We start from the raw sequence: 15,918 nt of genomic DNA on the forward strand, positions 1-15,918 counted from the left end.
ACCACATTACATGGTGCATTTACCTAGCAAGGCTATTGGAGTCTAACCTTGTGACGATGACAAATCTATTGGAATTATCTTTTTGCTACTGAAATGAAATTCACTAAAGCATTCCCTCACAAAATTCTCATTGGAAACCATACCCAGCCTTTTCAAAGTGTCTCAGTTGATTTGATTTTCAGACCTGAACACAGGATGAGGTAAAAACTTACCTTTTCTCATCCGCTGCATGGCTAGAAAGAGTTGGCACTGTCTGCATTCATCATTTTTTTTAAAAGAGAAATAGATTGATTTTTAAATGCATCATTGATATAATAAGCAATAAAAAAACAGATTTCTAAATTTTAATGCAAAGAACAATTGAAAGTGAGTATTTCCTTTCTTTAGTGGAGTGGAACTGAATTCAACGGCATGGAATTTCTGTTTTTTCACATTTAGTGATAGGAGGAATTACTGAATGAGATGTGGCCTTAGCATTTTGAATACTATTAATGATAATTGATTGATATGGTGCATGTAGAGTTGCAACATTTTATATGTCATCATATCTTTATTGTAAAACAGACAAGCACAGAGCAAAAGAAGGAAATTACAGTGTACAAGGTTACACTCTAATTTCCTTGAAAGAGCTGGGGTTTGGAATTAAGATGGATGGCTCAATCACCAAAACAAAAAAATCGGTTGTACAGTCTCTCACAGTTAATAATAATAATGATAATAATAATAATACTTGTATTTGGTCTAGTACCTTTTATGTCAGAACTTTGTCCCAAAGCACTTCACAGGATTTACTGTTAAGTGGGGATTGTGCATTCGGCGAATGCTGCAGCCCAATTGTGCACAGCATTGTTCCACAAACAGCCATGAAATGATGACCAGTTTTATTTGGGGGATTGTTGACCATTTTATCCAGTTCTCTGGATAACCATCACAAATCACTTTACAGAAAATCGCTGTCAAGTGCAGTGACTGTGAGCATCAGCAAATAATGTTTTCTAACTAAGATGTAAACAATGTAATCCTTATATCCATTGCCGACTTGGAAATTATGTCCTTCAGATATTTATTCAGAATGTCTTGAAACAGGGATGTTCCAGTGAAGTTCAGAGTGCTGCAAACCTGTAATGATCATTACTGAAAGGAAACATTCAAGTCATTACAATACAACTGTCCATAGTCACAAACAAAAGAACATCCTCTGGCCTGTGATTTGGACTGAGCATCACTTCCATTCTACTCATACAGAATAATGCTTACATTACAAATACTTACACATTCCAGAAAGCAGCAAAGTGTGTTTACATCAATAAATCTATCCCTTTTAGTGGCTGTCATTTGCTTTTGCACCTCTCAGTCCAGTTGAGTCAAAGACAGACTCAATTAATTTTTTGGGGGGGTCTTTCTTCCTTAGCTATTATCTGTCAGCTACAATTTCTTTGTTTGACAAGTGCAGTTTAAGACAAGCGATTTGGAGCCTTTCACACTGATCACATCTCACATCAGCTGATAAAATAGAAACCAAGTCCCCGCTTGTAACAAAAGATGATAGAGTCGTACATAATTGTGATCATTTTGATATATCTGTGGTTTTGAGGCATCAAAACAGAATTTCACTTCTGATAAATTGAGCAATGTTGTTGAGAAGAATGGTTTTCCAAACAGTGTCAGCAACATCTGTTCAATGTTACATTGATTGTAAGACTATTTAGAAAGGATTTGGATAAATGTTTGAAGAACAAGAATGAAGAACAAGAATGTAAAAGGCTACTGGGAAATAGAAGGAATTAGAAATACCAGAAGTTTATGGAGTCCTGCAGCTCAGTGGTTAGAGCACTCGCTTTGCAAGCGAGAGATCTGGGTTCGATTCCCAGCAGGGCGAAACCTTGGGTAAGTTTCCTTACTCCACACGCTTGATAATAATCCCTCAAGAAAAAAACAATAATAAATTGGTCACTTCAATCCACGACTGTTTGTGGGACACTGCTGTGTGCAATTGGCTGCTGTGTTTCGTCCACAAATACACAGTCAATTCACTTTACAGTCTATTCTTTGAAACGCATTGAGATGTCTAGAAGATGTGAAAAATGCTATATCAAGCGCAAGGATTATTATTATTATTATTATTGAGTAGAGCCCAATTATAACATTGTATTTGAGGTCAATACAGTGAAATCTCAACCAGTGTTATAACAAGGCATGATAATAATAATAATAATAATAATCCTTGCATTTGATATAGCGCTTTTCACGTCGGGAGGACGTCCCAAAGCGCTTCACAGAACACACTGTAAAGTGAATTGACTGTATATTTGTGGGCGAACGCGGCAGCCAATTGCGCACAGCAATGTCCCACAAACAGTCGTAGATTGAAAATGACCAATTTATTATTGTTTTGGGTTTTGGAGGGATTATTATTAGGCGTGTGGAGTAAGGAAACTTGCCCAAGGTTTCGCCCTGCTGGAATTGAACTCAGGTCTCTCGCTTGCAAAGCGAGTGCTCTAACCACTGAGCTACAGGACTCCACAGATCAGTAGTCAGTGCTTCTACATCCACTTTGACTATGTGCAGAAAGCTAGCCAGCTTCCAGGTAATGACTAGCTTCCTGATCGCCAGCTGCCTACCCATGCTAAAAATGGGCAGCTATGGGTCATCATGTTGCACATAGGAAGTGCCATCAACAAAGACCTGATGACCTGGAAGTTGACTATTTTTCAGCACTCAAGGAGCCACCCATTGCTTTGAAAAGAGTTAACCAACGTTCTGTGTAAATTTTATAGTTTTTGGTAAGTAAAAGGTCCATAGCCCAATTGTGCTGTAAGTGAACTTGCATTATAATAGAATGCGTTATATAACACAGTTCCACTGTAGTTTGTTCCAATGGATCAGTCAGCCCCAGTTCAGTCTAATGGCTGAATAGCCCAATTTAGTTTCTTATTCTGCAATTTCAATGATTCTAGGACTGTTCTACAATGCAAAATTTCTGAACATCTTGTAGGAACACCTTGTACAATGATACAATACACATATTATCATTCAACAATGGCCGTATTTGTTCCCCATTGAGTGAAGAAAGTCTCCACTTCCACCTGGAATTGTACTTATATAGTTAATGGCTACCAAAGCCATGACTAATAACAATAATCCTTACATTTGATATAGGGCCTGTCCAAAAGCATTTCACAGAATATCTTGTAACCTGCATTGACTATAAGTTTTGTGGACAAACATGGCAGCGAATTTACACAAAGCAATGTACTACAAACAGCCATAAATGAATGAACAATTTTATTTGGGGTTTGTTAGCCTGGCACTGGAAGAAACTACCTTCTCTGGAAATGAGTCTAAGATCATAATATGACTGAAGAATATCTTATCTTTTTCAGGTATGGAAAAATAGTATCAACAAAGGCCATCCTAGACAAAAACACCAACCAGTGCAAAGGTATGTATGAAAATGTTGCATTTTGTACTTTGTGTAAGTATGATGGTATGTGCTTGTGTTTTTTTCCTGAGAATTATACTCTCTTTTTAAGATATTTTTGACATTATCTCCCAAGCTCAAGATCAAATGTGGGTCTGTACTAGAGCCAAATGAGCCAATGGCTGTTGAGCCATTAGGAAAATCCCCCACTGGGAAGCCCTGCTTCTCACCACCACCATCTTTTAACAACACAGTTGAGGGCTGGGAATTCAATTAATGGGGGATTAGGAATACGAAACTTCATCCCCACCACTCTATGCACCTCGACAACTTTACTTTTATGCAAAATGTCCAACAGATGTATTTATTTGCATCATGTGTCATGATGATTGTCAGGAGCTATTCTTAAATCATGTTTTACACAGATACATTCAGTGCTTTACACCATGTACATAACTTAGGATCCATTGAATTCTGCTGGGAGGAAAAGAAATACTGAAATACAGCCAGGTTTGTTTTATTGTCAGTTTGGATTGACGGAGACATTCTTCACCCAGTCGTTTATATGATGTTGAAGATATGAAGCGAGATTTAATTGTAAATTGTGCAGACCTGACATTCAAGTGTTTACAGCCTTAGAATGCTTTTAAATATTCCAGTGGCTTGAAATTTCACCTGTCTCAGTCCGTAAAACCATTTTGCTGTCTTAAAAATTAACATCACTCAGAACTATGGAAAATTCTTAAACTTGGTTAACTCAGAAGCTGTTTATCTTCAGGTCTTATCAAAGAACCGACTTTCAAATTAAAACTGATTTCAGAAATTTCCCTAATTCTGTGCAATGCAACCTTAAATCTAAAGGGAAAATAGTGTTACAGACGCAAATTAGCTGGAATTTTGAATCTCAAGCCTAGACGGTGGATGAAATTATTCTGGGGGTATGGGGGGAGGGGAGCAAAACTCAGTTAAAGGATCATCTCTCCAACCTCAAAGACTCTAACGTCAAAGACTCCCTCCCTCTGGCCCTTGGTCACGGTCAGGGCAACTGAGAACAAAGATTTTTTGCTGTTTAATGGGAGTGGGGATTAACACTTAAAAAACAAACTTGATTTCAAGTCAATTGCAAGCTTAAGGGTGTCTGCTTTGGTTGACCTTTATTGGTGCATCAGTTCTTAAACCAAACTAGAGAGTTGACAATTTTTCCAAATCTTTTCCCGGTTAACATAGAATAAAACACCCAGACAAGCAAGCCATTAAATGCTTGTGTGTGTGCATGCGTGTGCGCACATTTAGAAAAATAAATGACTAGGCAGAGGTCAGCTAATGTCTTTGAAAATCCTGGCAATATTGCTGCCGCAGATCCATAAATTTCTCTATGTAACTGATGTTATTTCAGTCCCCTCAAAGTACTCATCTCTGTAGCTTCTCCCAGCCTGTTTCCGTAATGATGCCTGTCAGAACTCACTGTTTAATTGAAAATATTGCCTGAGAAAACAACAGGATAATTCTTTGTAACTGATTTTAAAAGGACGTTCTGATTGGGAAACTCCTTTTATGTCAGCTTTGTGCTTTTTCATTTTAACAACACTCTTTTTAGTCATTACTTTGTAGTACAAAGGATGATTTGATGGTCTGGATGTTTCAAGCTTGTGAAATGATTGAATCAGTCAGTAGGAAATTGTTGCATTAACTTATACTGTATACAATTTCCCAAATTATGTGAAAATCAGTGTCCTGAAAATCAAGAGCACATTTGAATGGCTATATACTGTATTTACATTGTTTGTGTAACTTTTAACACTGTAGCATGAAAGTGCCATCTCTGATTTAAAAAGAAAACAAAAAATGTATTATAATGTTTGAAAATATACAATGAACTTTATCAACATCCTCTCAGCCCTCAAGCTATGCTAGTGACTTGAAACACACTCCAAGGTCTGAGATTTTGTGCAATATTGTATATAGATTAGTCATGATTTTATACCTTTTTTTCTATCCCTCTTGAACTGCAGCTATTGAGATCCAAAATAATTCAACCCCGCTATAAACTAACCCATAAAACATTCTTTGTTGGTCAACATTTCTGGGTGTTTGATGTAACCCGGGCACTGTGTGCTGCAGCCCTTGTGATGTACTGTATAACACAGAAACGAAAGAGTCCTACCAACATCAACAACAACAGCAAACTAACATTTGTATCACGCCTTTCACGTCAGGAGAACGTCCCAAGGCGCTGGACAGACAGAATTACGGACCCGAGCTGGGGAGTCGGGGTCAGGGAGGGTGGAGGGCAGGGGGGGACGCAGGGAGATCGAAAGCACGGACAAAGAGGAGGGTTTTGAGGTGGGTCTTGAAGGTGGCAAGAGAGGGAGTGAGGCAGAGGGACTGCGGGATGGAGTTCCAGAGAGTGGGGGCAGAGTGGCAGAAGATCCCCCTGACAATAACAGGGAAAGCAAGGCGGGGGACGCGAAGCAGGCTGGAGCCTTCTGAGCGGAGGGATTGAGCAGGATGGCAGCGGATTAGGAGATCGCAGAGCTAGGGGGGAGCAAGACCGTGGAGGGCTTTGAAGGTGAGGACCAGGATCTTGAACTATGTGATGGGAAGCCAGTGGAGTTGGGCAAGAATGGGCAGTAACCTGATGATCCACAAGTCAAGTCTTAGCATACGCAGTCCTTTCTTGATAATCAGGTTCCCCTGTAAATGAAGGAGTCCATCACCTATCCATCTAATAAGTGAGTCAATGTTACAGTACAGGTTGATATAATGAGATACACCAGTATTCAGTTTACTATATTTTTTCCCCTTGAGGTCCGAAATTTCCCACTGACTTTAATAATTGTGCAGAATTTTGGAAAATTTCTAAATTCAGTGTTAATTTGAAAACCAACTACTGAAAAAGAACTGTGGAAAATTGGCTTACAAATTAAGTTTCCAACATTCTGCAGGTTCTTCAATTTTAAGACTAAGAACTTGAGGCATTGCAACCTCTCTCTGCTTGTGTAGCACATGATTAGATCAGTAACGAGGTGGTAGACAAGAGGGATATTATATCATATACACAAGACCAACAATTTTACATTCATACAGGGCCTTTCACTTTGGGAGGCCATCTCAAAGCACTTCACTGAGGTCGACTGGGATTCTGAGCTGAGGATGGGGAGAGCTGAGGAATAAGGTCGGAAAGGCAATAAGAAGCACGGTTGAAAAGAAAAATCTTAACATGGGCTATGAGGGGGAGAGGGAGGGCGAGATGGAGGAACTCCAGAATGGATTTCCTGAGAGCGGGCAGGATGGCTGAAAGCTCGCCCACGATGATGCAGCAGCCAGATGAGCGACATGAAGCAGGCTGGTGTTCGCTAAGTAGAAGAGGGAGTAGCTAGGGAGGTAGAGTTACAGAAGGCCACAGAGGTAGGGTGGGGGAGAGGCCATGGAAGAATTTGAATGTGAGGATAAGAATCTTGGATTTGATCCACTGGGGAATAGGGTTTCTAAACCAGGGGTTTATTTTGTTGCCTGTTTCTGGGTAAAACTACAGATTTGTTTTCTTTATATATAATGTTCCAATGTGTTAAACATTTTAAGCTACATAATCAGAACTGTTTGCCATGATAGGAGCAAAAACAATGGCTGGCAGATGCTTTCATTTTGTGGAAAGAACATTTAGGATGATTTAATACATATTATGGTTACTGGTGAAAAGGTTGTCTGCAGATGTGCCTGCTAAAGGGATAACTTCATTCACACTAGCTTTCTCCTCACTCACTTATACCTGAAACTTAGTTGGAAAGCTGTGCATTATTCCATAATAGGTCAGACTGCAGGGGGATAGCATTTTTATACTTCTGAAACTCTTGGTGCTTCTCCAACAACCATTGAGTCATTGCCATGTACTGTACATATCTTTAGATTTTGGAAGCTTTGGAGAAGCAGCCACTCTCTATCACTCTCCCAAAAATCCCTCTCCTTCGCCTCTGCTTCCAAAACCGTTTTAAAAATCTACCTCTTTGACTGCACCTCAGCAATCTGGTGGTGTTTGATGTGGAGTCAGAGAGCAACAGTGAGCTGCTAGTATTTGCTTTGGGGGTGTGGATAGAAACAACATTTGCTAAAGATGATGATAATACCAAATTAGGCATTATTAACAAGAAGAGAACAAAACACAGAGGGAGCTGGCCAGATTAGGTAATTGGACTGATAAGTGGTAGGTGTTTAATGTGGATAGGTTTAAAGTATTGTGTGCATGTCTGGTAGTTGCACTGCAGGAAAGGCATCCTACGATTGTAGAGCAATAAATAAATGATAAATAATTTTTGCATTTGATGCAAGTGCCTTTCATATCAGCAACAAGAACGTATATATCACCCTCCATGGAGGGTAGTGTCTCAGAGCGCTTAACAGTGGCAGAGCCTGACTCTGAGGAGGGGGGAGATGGCCATAAACATGGTCAAAGAGGAACGTTTTCAGGTGGGACTTGAAAGAAGGGAGAGAGGAGAAAGGATTGAAGGAGAGTGTTCCAGAATTTTGGGACGCAGTGGCTGAAAGCATGACCTCCGAAGGTGGGGCAGAAGGTGCGAGGGACGAACAGGAGGCAGGTGCCAGTCGAGCGGAGACGTCGGGTGGTGAATTGGGGAGTGAAGAAAAGGTGATAGACTTTTCTGATCCCACAGTATTATAATAATAATCATTGGATTTGGTGAAGCATCTTTCACTTTGGGAGGTCATCTGAGAGTGCTTCACAGGATATACTGTAAAGTGGAGAGACTGTGTGTTTTATGGGAGAAATACATTATGCTCCTAGGATTTGAATATCAAACAGCATTTTTTTCTAGTTCTTAATTATTTAAGTAAGCACATCCTCCAAACATGAAAGCCGCTACTGTATAAAAATGTAAATTGCATTGTATTTGTTGGTTTCTTTCTGAGATTCAAAAAACAGTGAGAACATTGAAGCTCTAATTCTTTGGTGTTTTCCTGATACTAGAACATGAGATTTTAATGCCTGGTGGGTTTTAGATTTATATCAATCTTTGTGAGTATCAGGACATCAGAGAAATTGAAACCACGTGAATCCAACTGTACATATTCCTTACCTAGTTGTATTAGATAGAGGTACATAATTAACATGTTTATGTGCTCTATGGCTCTGTTGACAAGAGTTGTCTGATTCTGTATTTGAATGCGTTTTGGCTTGTTCTAATATTATACACACCAGACTATGAATGTCTTAGTAATGAACTGTAGCTCATTTGACAACAAGCCCTCAGTGACAATGGCACATTAGAAACTCTTTTTGGGTAGGTATGAGCTAGTCATTAATAGCACGGAGAGGCTGTTGGGACTGATAGATGTTCCCTGCACAAAACTGCACTCAATGAATTCGACCCGATAGAGATTTGAAATCACATGTATTGGAAACAACAGAATGAAATGTATCCAAATATAAACGAAATGGGAACGTTCTTAATGGAGTGCTATGGAGGAGGGAAGATATCCAGGAGTACAGATGCATTCTTTAAAAGTGAGAGTACAAATAGATAATTGTGGAGTCCTGTAGCTCAGTGGTTAGAGCACTCGCTTTGCAAGTGAGAGACCTGAGTTCAATTCCAGGCAGGCAGGGCGAAACCTTGGGCAAGTTTCCTTACTCCACACGCCTAATAATAATCCCTCCAAAAAACCCAAAACAATAATAAATTGGTCATTTTCAATCCATACGACTGTTTGTGGGACATTGCTGTGCGCAATTGGCTGCCGCGTTCGCCCACAAATATACAGTCAATTCACTTTACAGTGTGTTCTGTGAAGCGCTTTGGGACGTCCTCCCGACGTGAAAAGCGCTATATCAAATGCAAGGATTATTATTATTATTATTATTATTATAAAACCGTTAAAAATAGAATTCTAGGTTTCTGGGTCCCAGTGTGAAATCTTTGTGTCTTGTCCAACTGTTATTTAAACGCCAACCACATCCATGCTCTGACCAGTTCAGCTTTCAACCTCTGCAACGTTGCCCACCTCCGTCACTAGCTCTCCCGCGGGCTGCTGAGACCCTTATCTGTGTTTTCATCATGTCCAGGCCAAGTCTCTGCTCCTTGGACTCCCCAACCCTTCCCTCCACAAGCTGCAGACCATCCACAACTCTGCAGCTTGTGTCCTTTCCTGCACTAGGCTCCACGAGCTTGGGTGCAAATCTTTGACTGTCCAGTGCCTTGGGATGTCTTACTGATGTGGAAGGCACTATATAAATGCAATCTGTTGTTGTGTTATGTATTGAGCAAGGAGCTAGCTTTGTATTTGACATCAGTTAGGCTCTAGTTGGAGTATTGTATCCTGTGTTGGGCCTACCATAATAGAAGAGCCATCACGGCTATCAAGAGAGTACAGTGGAGATTAACTAGGATGGTACCAGGAATGAGAGGTTATTGTTGTGTGGAGAGAACAATCGGGAGTGTTTCGAACCCGAGCTGGGGGTCGGGATTGGAGAGGGTGGAGAGCAGTGGGGGAAGGAGGGTGACCAAAGGCATGGTTGAAGAGGAAGGTCTTGAAGGAGGCAATGGAGAGGGCGAGGCGGAGGGACTGCAGAATGAAGTTCCAGAGGGTGGAGGCAGAGTGGCTGAAGGCCCCCTCGCCAATGGTGGGGCGGGTAAGTCGGGGGATGTAAAGAGGGCTAAGATTCTGTGTTCAAGTCCCAATGCTTGGAGAAATATAGATTAATGCAGAGAATAATACATGTAGAAAGTAAAAATAGGAGGCACACACAAATAATCCTTGCATTTGATAGAGCGCTTTTTATGTTGGAGGAAGTTTCAAAGATCTTCACAGAATTTAACTTGGAAGTGTAGTGACTGTGTATTTTCTAGGCAAACCGTACTTAACACATATTGATGTTGTGGCCAAGTCTAGAATAGCATTTAAAAGGAAATACGATAAATATTTGAGAAAGAAAATAAAAAGGGAACCAGAAAGAGAATGGAATTAGAAAACATAAAGTGGGGAGCTAGCTAACAGCAGCACAACATGATGGGGCTTGACCTCTTTCTATGCTGTAAATTTTCTATGATTCTAAAGAAGTTACGGGTGATTACTAATGTGTCACCTCAGGGTTCAAGTGAGTCACAAACCATTTGATACTCTTTTGGGTTCTTGCATTATCAGAACCCCTTTGATTGTATTGTTGCCTTTGTAGTTTCTGTCAGGCATCGTTTAACATCTATATGTTATAGTGAAATAAATGAAACATTGGGAATTGTGATCTGCACTATCAATATCTCCCATGACAGTGTATTAGAGTTAAGCCTTCCAGTGTTGGAGAGGCTTTACAGGAAATTGCTCTCCTGTTGGCTTTCAGAAATGAATCCTCATTGATTGAGTTTCAAAGCAAAATAACACAAGCTTCACATAAAACATACAGACCGGAAGGCCACCAATTCAAACCTGTACTGATTTAACTAATCGCAGTTAGGGCAGGAGTTAGGGCAAAGTCATTAACCTCAGAGTGCCTGGGTTTTTAGAAGGGAAATTTAGAGAAGGCACCTAATCTCTAAAGAGCCTTGCTGGAATGTGTAGATGTTGGATAAAGCATAGGATCAGGCTACGCATGGTCAGATCGTCTGTCAACACTCACTGTCAAGGGTCAAACATGAGTAATGGCAATTTGGACGAGGCACCATAGCCTGACAGACATCATGAAACATTACCCCAGTAGAAAGATAAAGCATTGAAACACCTTCAGGAGAGGAGGGGAGAAAAATGGATGAGATGATTCTGTAATTCTTTTCATTGGTTGTTAATTATAGAAGTAAGGCACCCATTTGCATTTGCACATTGTTTGCGCATAAGTTGGCAACCCATAAATTAGACGGATTGTAACAAGAGAGTCCCTGCACATACTTGTTTCTGATACTTGACACTCTCATTTGACTTCAGATGGCATGTTTTCAGGCAAAAGGGGAGAGAGAACCCAAATTCCCAAACTGTATGAATTTACGTTGTCTTGCACCCAGTAAGGTTTGATTAAAAATGAAAGTGTCATCACAAAAGGTGGAACTTGCAAATACTACAGAACAAGAGCAGGATCCTAAAAGAAACTTCTTGTGATTGTCCAAGAAAAACACTCTAAACTTCAATTTCAGGAGGAATCTCTGTGGAGTCTCTTATCAAGAACGCAAAGACTGCAACTTATTGCAAGCTTGCGATAACACGCGTTACATGAATGTGCTAAGATCAGAGTGTGTGATGTTGATTAGAGCACTTCACAAAAAGAAGACATAGGTTTAGAGTTATTAAGGGCAATTTCAGGACAGACACAAATAAGTTTTTCTTTACGCAGAGGATAATCAACAACTGGAACAGATTGCCAGGAAAGAAGGTAGCAGCCAGGACTGGACTAATTTAAAAAGGAGCTTGAAACAGGGTTGAGGGGATGTCAGTGTTTTCAGGAGGGATGAGATTGGATGGACCAAAGGACCTTCTTCATTTTTTGTAGACCAATCTTGTGAAACATTCTTTTATCATGTGGATTCTCATTAACCTGTATGGAGTAAAAATCAATTCAGACATTGCAAAATACTTCAGCTTGCCTGGCGCAAAGCCAAGTTTAGAAATGGACTTTACTATTTAAGAACTGCACTAGCATATTTATGAATGTGCAAGGCCAGAAAAGACTATTGGGTACCTTTGGGCCAGTTTAATAAACTGGGTTGAAATGAGAAATACTTTTCATATTCAATGGGGTGGAGGCAGAGTCTGTTCCCAATGGTTAAGTCAGAGACGTTGCATTGGACTTTATGCTTGCACTGCTGGTTAGCAGGATACTGGATTATTTTGGTCTTATGAAAACCCATTATTGCTCAAACCATCATTTGGAGGCCATGATCCCTGGGCTGTAATTCTAAGAGTAAGGACGCTATTTCTCCAACATCATTGTCAAAAACAACCTCGAGAGGAGGGTAAGTTCTACTGTGGACCCAGTTGATGTCATAAATATTGTTTGGACTGCAAAGTTCACCCATGTATGTATTTTTATCCCACAGATCACTCTTTCAATACTCACTCAATTTATTTCCAATGTCTGCCTCCACTATCTCCCAGGGAATCTGTTCCATAACTTTCACAAATTCTACTTCCTAAGCATGCACTTTTTTGGTAAATTGTGTGCCCTAACCTTAACTTCAGTAGAGAAGCCCATACAGCAATGTGAATTTTCCGTTTTCCACATAAGCTTCCTTTGTGGTCTTTTCTGAGTGTGATAATTTGCATCAAATTAAGGAAATGGGTTCAAACTATCTAAACTAATGGAGCTGAAAGGTGGGCATGTTGTCTTATGAGTACTCCTGGTCCCATTCTTCCTGATATTTAGCTGTTTGTGGGACATTACTGTGCGCAATTGATCCCGCGTTTCGCCCACAAAACGCACAGTCCACTTTATAGTATATCTTGTGAAGCGCTTTGAGACATCTCAACAACATGGTAAGGCCCTATATCAAATGCAAGGATTATTATTATTTCTAGGGAACAAAATAGTACAGTACAGTTTTAACTATAGTAACGTAATGAAGACTTTCAATATAACATCAGCTTATATTGCCAAACAAGCTCAGTATATAGTAACTACTGCAGCTGCACAATCTCTTTGCAGAGCATTAAATGTAGTAACAAACATTCAGTGAAGTATTACTGTAACTGAACAGCACTTTCAGTGCAGAACTAATGAGTAACAAAATTGCTTAGAACAGTACACAACAATACTTGCATCTATGTAGCGTTCTTCAAGCAGGATAACGCCTGGGAATGTTTCAATGTGGTGAGCTAGAAGGGGTCGGGAAGGTGACAATGGGCCCTGGTCGAAGAGATAGGTTTTAAGGTAGGATTTAATGATCGATAAAGAGGGAATGAGACAGAGGGATAGAGACAGGGAGTTAGAGGAGTAATAACTAATGACTTGTTAACCAATGGTGCCATGGAGGGGCTGAGTATACATAGCAGGCCTGTGCTAGCTGAGCAGATTGGGCAAGCAGAGGACTGGGGTACGAGGAGATCAGAGAGATGGGGAGGTGCTGGAACATGAAGGGAATCATATGTGAGGGTGAGTACTAGCTGTAGTCCAACAGGATTATGCCATGTTGATCTGAACTGCATGTGGTACTCTACTTGCGGGCTAACTAGAGCACTGTACAACCAGAGTATGACTGGGGATCTAAACTCAATTTATTTGTCATTATAGAGCAGCATCTTGTTTACCTTGTTTATTGCTGCCTCACACTGAGTAAATTTACACCCCTAGATCTCTTTCAGCTTTCCCCCTTGGCGAGTTCTATCCCATTCATGAGTACATGCATTTCCTGCACGTATATAGTAGGAAGCACGTAGTACAACAACAAGATTTCATTTATAGAATGCCTTTCACGTTGGAGGACGTCCCAAGGCGCTGGACAGTTGGGTCGGGACCCGAGCAGGGGGGAAATGGTTAGGGGGAGGGAAGGGAGGGAGCGAGGAGGGGGTAGGGAGTCGAGAGGGGAGCTGAAGGCACGGTCGAAGAGAAGCAAGTACCTTGCATTTATCTGTATTAAACTTCATTTACCAGTTATTGGCCCAAGTGTGTACCCTGTCAAGTCTCTTTGTAAGAACTTTGGTAACAAACATTCTCAGATGATATTATCTGCAGTAACAAACGGTATTACACCACAAGCTGTAGTAAACATTATTGTTACTACAGTAACTTAGTTATTAGTACCCTACCGCATTGGGAGGTAAAATCTCAATGTCTGGATTTATTACTGTTAAGTTCTCACTTTTTCAATCAATAAAATTAAATAGTGATCTCATCTCAGCATAGAATCTTTAAGGCATCCTTCACTGGACAAATCTAAAATATATAACTAAAATAAATTGACTTAACATTATTTTACAGAGAAATATGGTCCTATTAATTAAAAGCAGATTTCCAGAGTAGGGAAGGACAGCATTTCTAAAGCAGCCAACTGGCACCCAACATACAACACTTATGTGATTATATAGTGGTTCTTCTTTCAAACAGAAATAAATATCCTGGGGGAGTGGTATGTGGAGTTTTGCTGGGGCTAAACTGACTCCAGAGAGAGAGGTTTGGCAACATCAAGTAGGTCCATGATAATTTGAAGGCCTTATTGATGGTTTATCAGCCAGACTTGTGCGTCTCATCAATGAAGCCAAAGTGTATGTATAACCGTAAATCTGTTACCCAAAGCCCTAATATGCAAGGCAGCCCAAGCAGGGTATCTCTGATTGTCCGGCACCTTGGGACATCCTCCCGACGTGAAAGGTGCTATACAAATGAAATTTGTTGTTGTACTACAAGGTTATCAGGTGAACTATTGGCTTTTATTAGGCACCAATAGATTTGATTGAGTCCTTTGATATTCATTCTATATTGTCATTAATATTTTAGACAGATCAGATGGAAAATTAACATAAATACACTGGTGTGCAAAACCTGTTTTTTTTTGCATCCAGCATGTTCTGTGCACATGTGCTAAAGAAGATAAATGTGTTTAGTTTAAAGACAACAAGAATAGATTCACTGGTCCAAAACAATTGATAATTAAAAAAAGACTTGTGAAAAACATTATCTGTCTCCATTGTGTAAAACACTCCTTCTGTTATTACACTGACTGTGAATTTGCTCACACGAATAAAACCCTTTTGTATAAATGTCATCTCAGCACATAAATTACAAGAATTGTGTGTGTGGGGGAGTGGGGGAGAGAACATTTTATTTTGTAAGAGTTCTACAATTAATTAATTAATAAGAACATAAGAATTAGGAGCAGGAGTAGGCCATTCGACCCCTCGAGCCTGTCCCGCCATTTGATAAGATCATGACTGATCTTCTGACCTAACTCTAATTACCTGATTGATCAATTAATTTGCTTCTATAGAACGATACATTTTACTTTTTATTTTGCATTCGTAATCTATCCACTGGGTCTGCGGTAGTTTCAAATTTACCCTATTTGTTTCCTGAGTCTGTGACTTTTATGTTTTGCTCTGTTTTGGAAGCTAAGTTGTGTCAGCACATTTTCCTTCAAAATTAATTAGTGGTATCCAGTGCCTGTATGAGTGTGCAGATCAACAATAAGGGAAGTACATTACTCAAATACTTTGGATAATGAAGCCCCTGACAAAACACTACTTCACAGCAAGTTTAAAATGAATACATTTTTGTGGATTATAGGTTTCAAACACACATCTTATATTCCCTCAGGCAGACTGTCATTCCGCAGACGCTGTGTTTGAGGGTCTTTGGCTTGCAAGGGCACCAGGAAATTGTGTATGAAGGAAAAGGCATGTGCAATAACCGCTGGCTTTGCTGTTCCTTACTTTTGTGTTCTTTCATACTGAATCTTTCCAAAGACTGTTTGAGATTGTCTCAAGTGCTTCTTTCACATGCAATCAGCGATTGCTGTACAGAAAATCCCTCCTTTTATTTTATTCCCCATTAGTCGGATTTTTATTTTTTCCTT

General features: G+C 40.0%; 1 protein-coding gene across 1 annotated transcript in view; it reads left to right on the forward strand.

Moving 5' to 3' along the window:
- The window catches only part of LOC103187487 (RNA-binding motif, single-stranded-interacting protein 3), a 565,148-nt gene that overhangs the window by 314,756 nt on the left and 234,474 nt on the right, over window positions 1–15,918 (forward strand). Inside the window, exon 6 of the mRNA XM_042346715.1 lies at window positions 3,384–3,442. Within this exon, the coding sequence (XP_042202649.1) occupies window positions 3,384–3,442 (59 nt within the window). The remainder of the gene's footprint in view (window positions 1–3,383; window positions 3,443–15,918) is intronic.

Source organism: Callorhinchus milii, unplaced genomic scaffold (genome assembly GCF_018977255.1).
Source record: "Callorhinchus milii isolate IMCB2004 unplaced genomic scaffold, IMCB_Cmil_1.0 Scaffold2, whole genome shotgun sequence".
NCBI lineage: Eukaryota > Metazoa > Chordata > Chondrichthyes > Chimaeriformes > Callorhinchidae > Callorhinchus > Callorhinchus milii.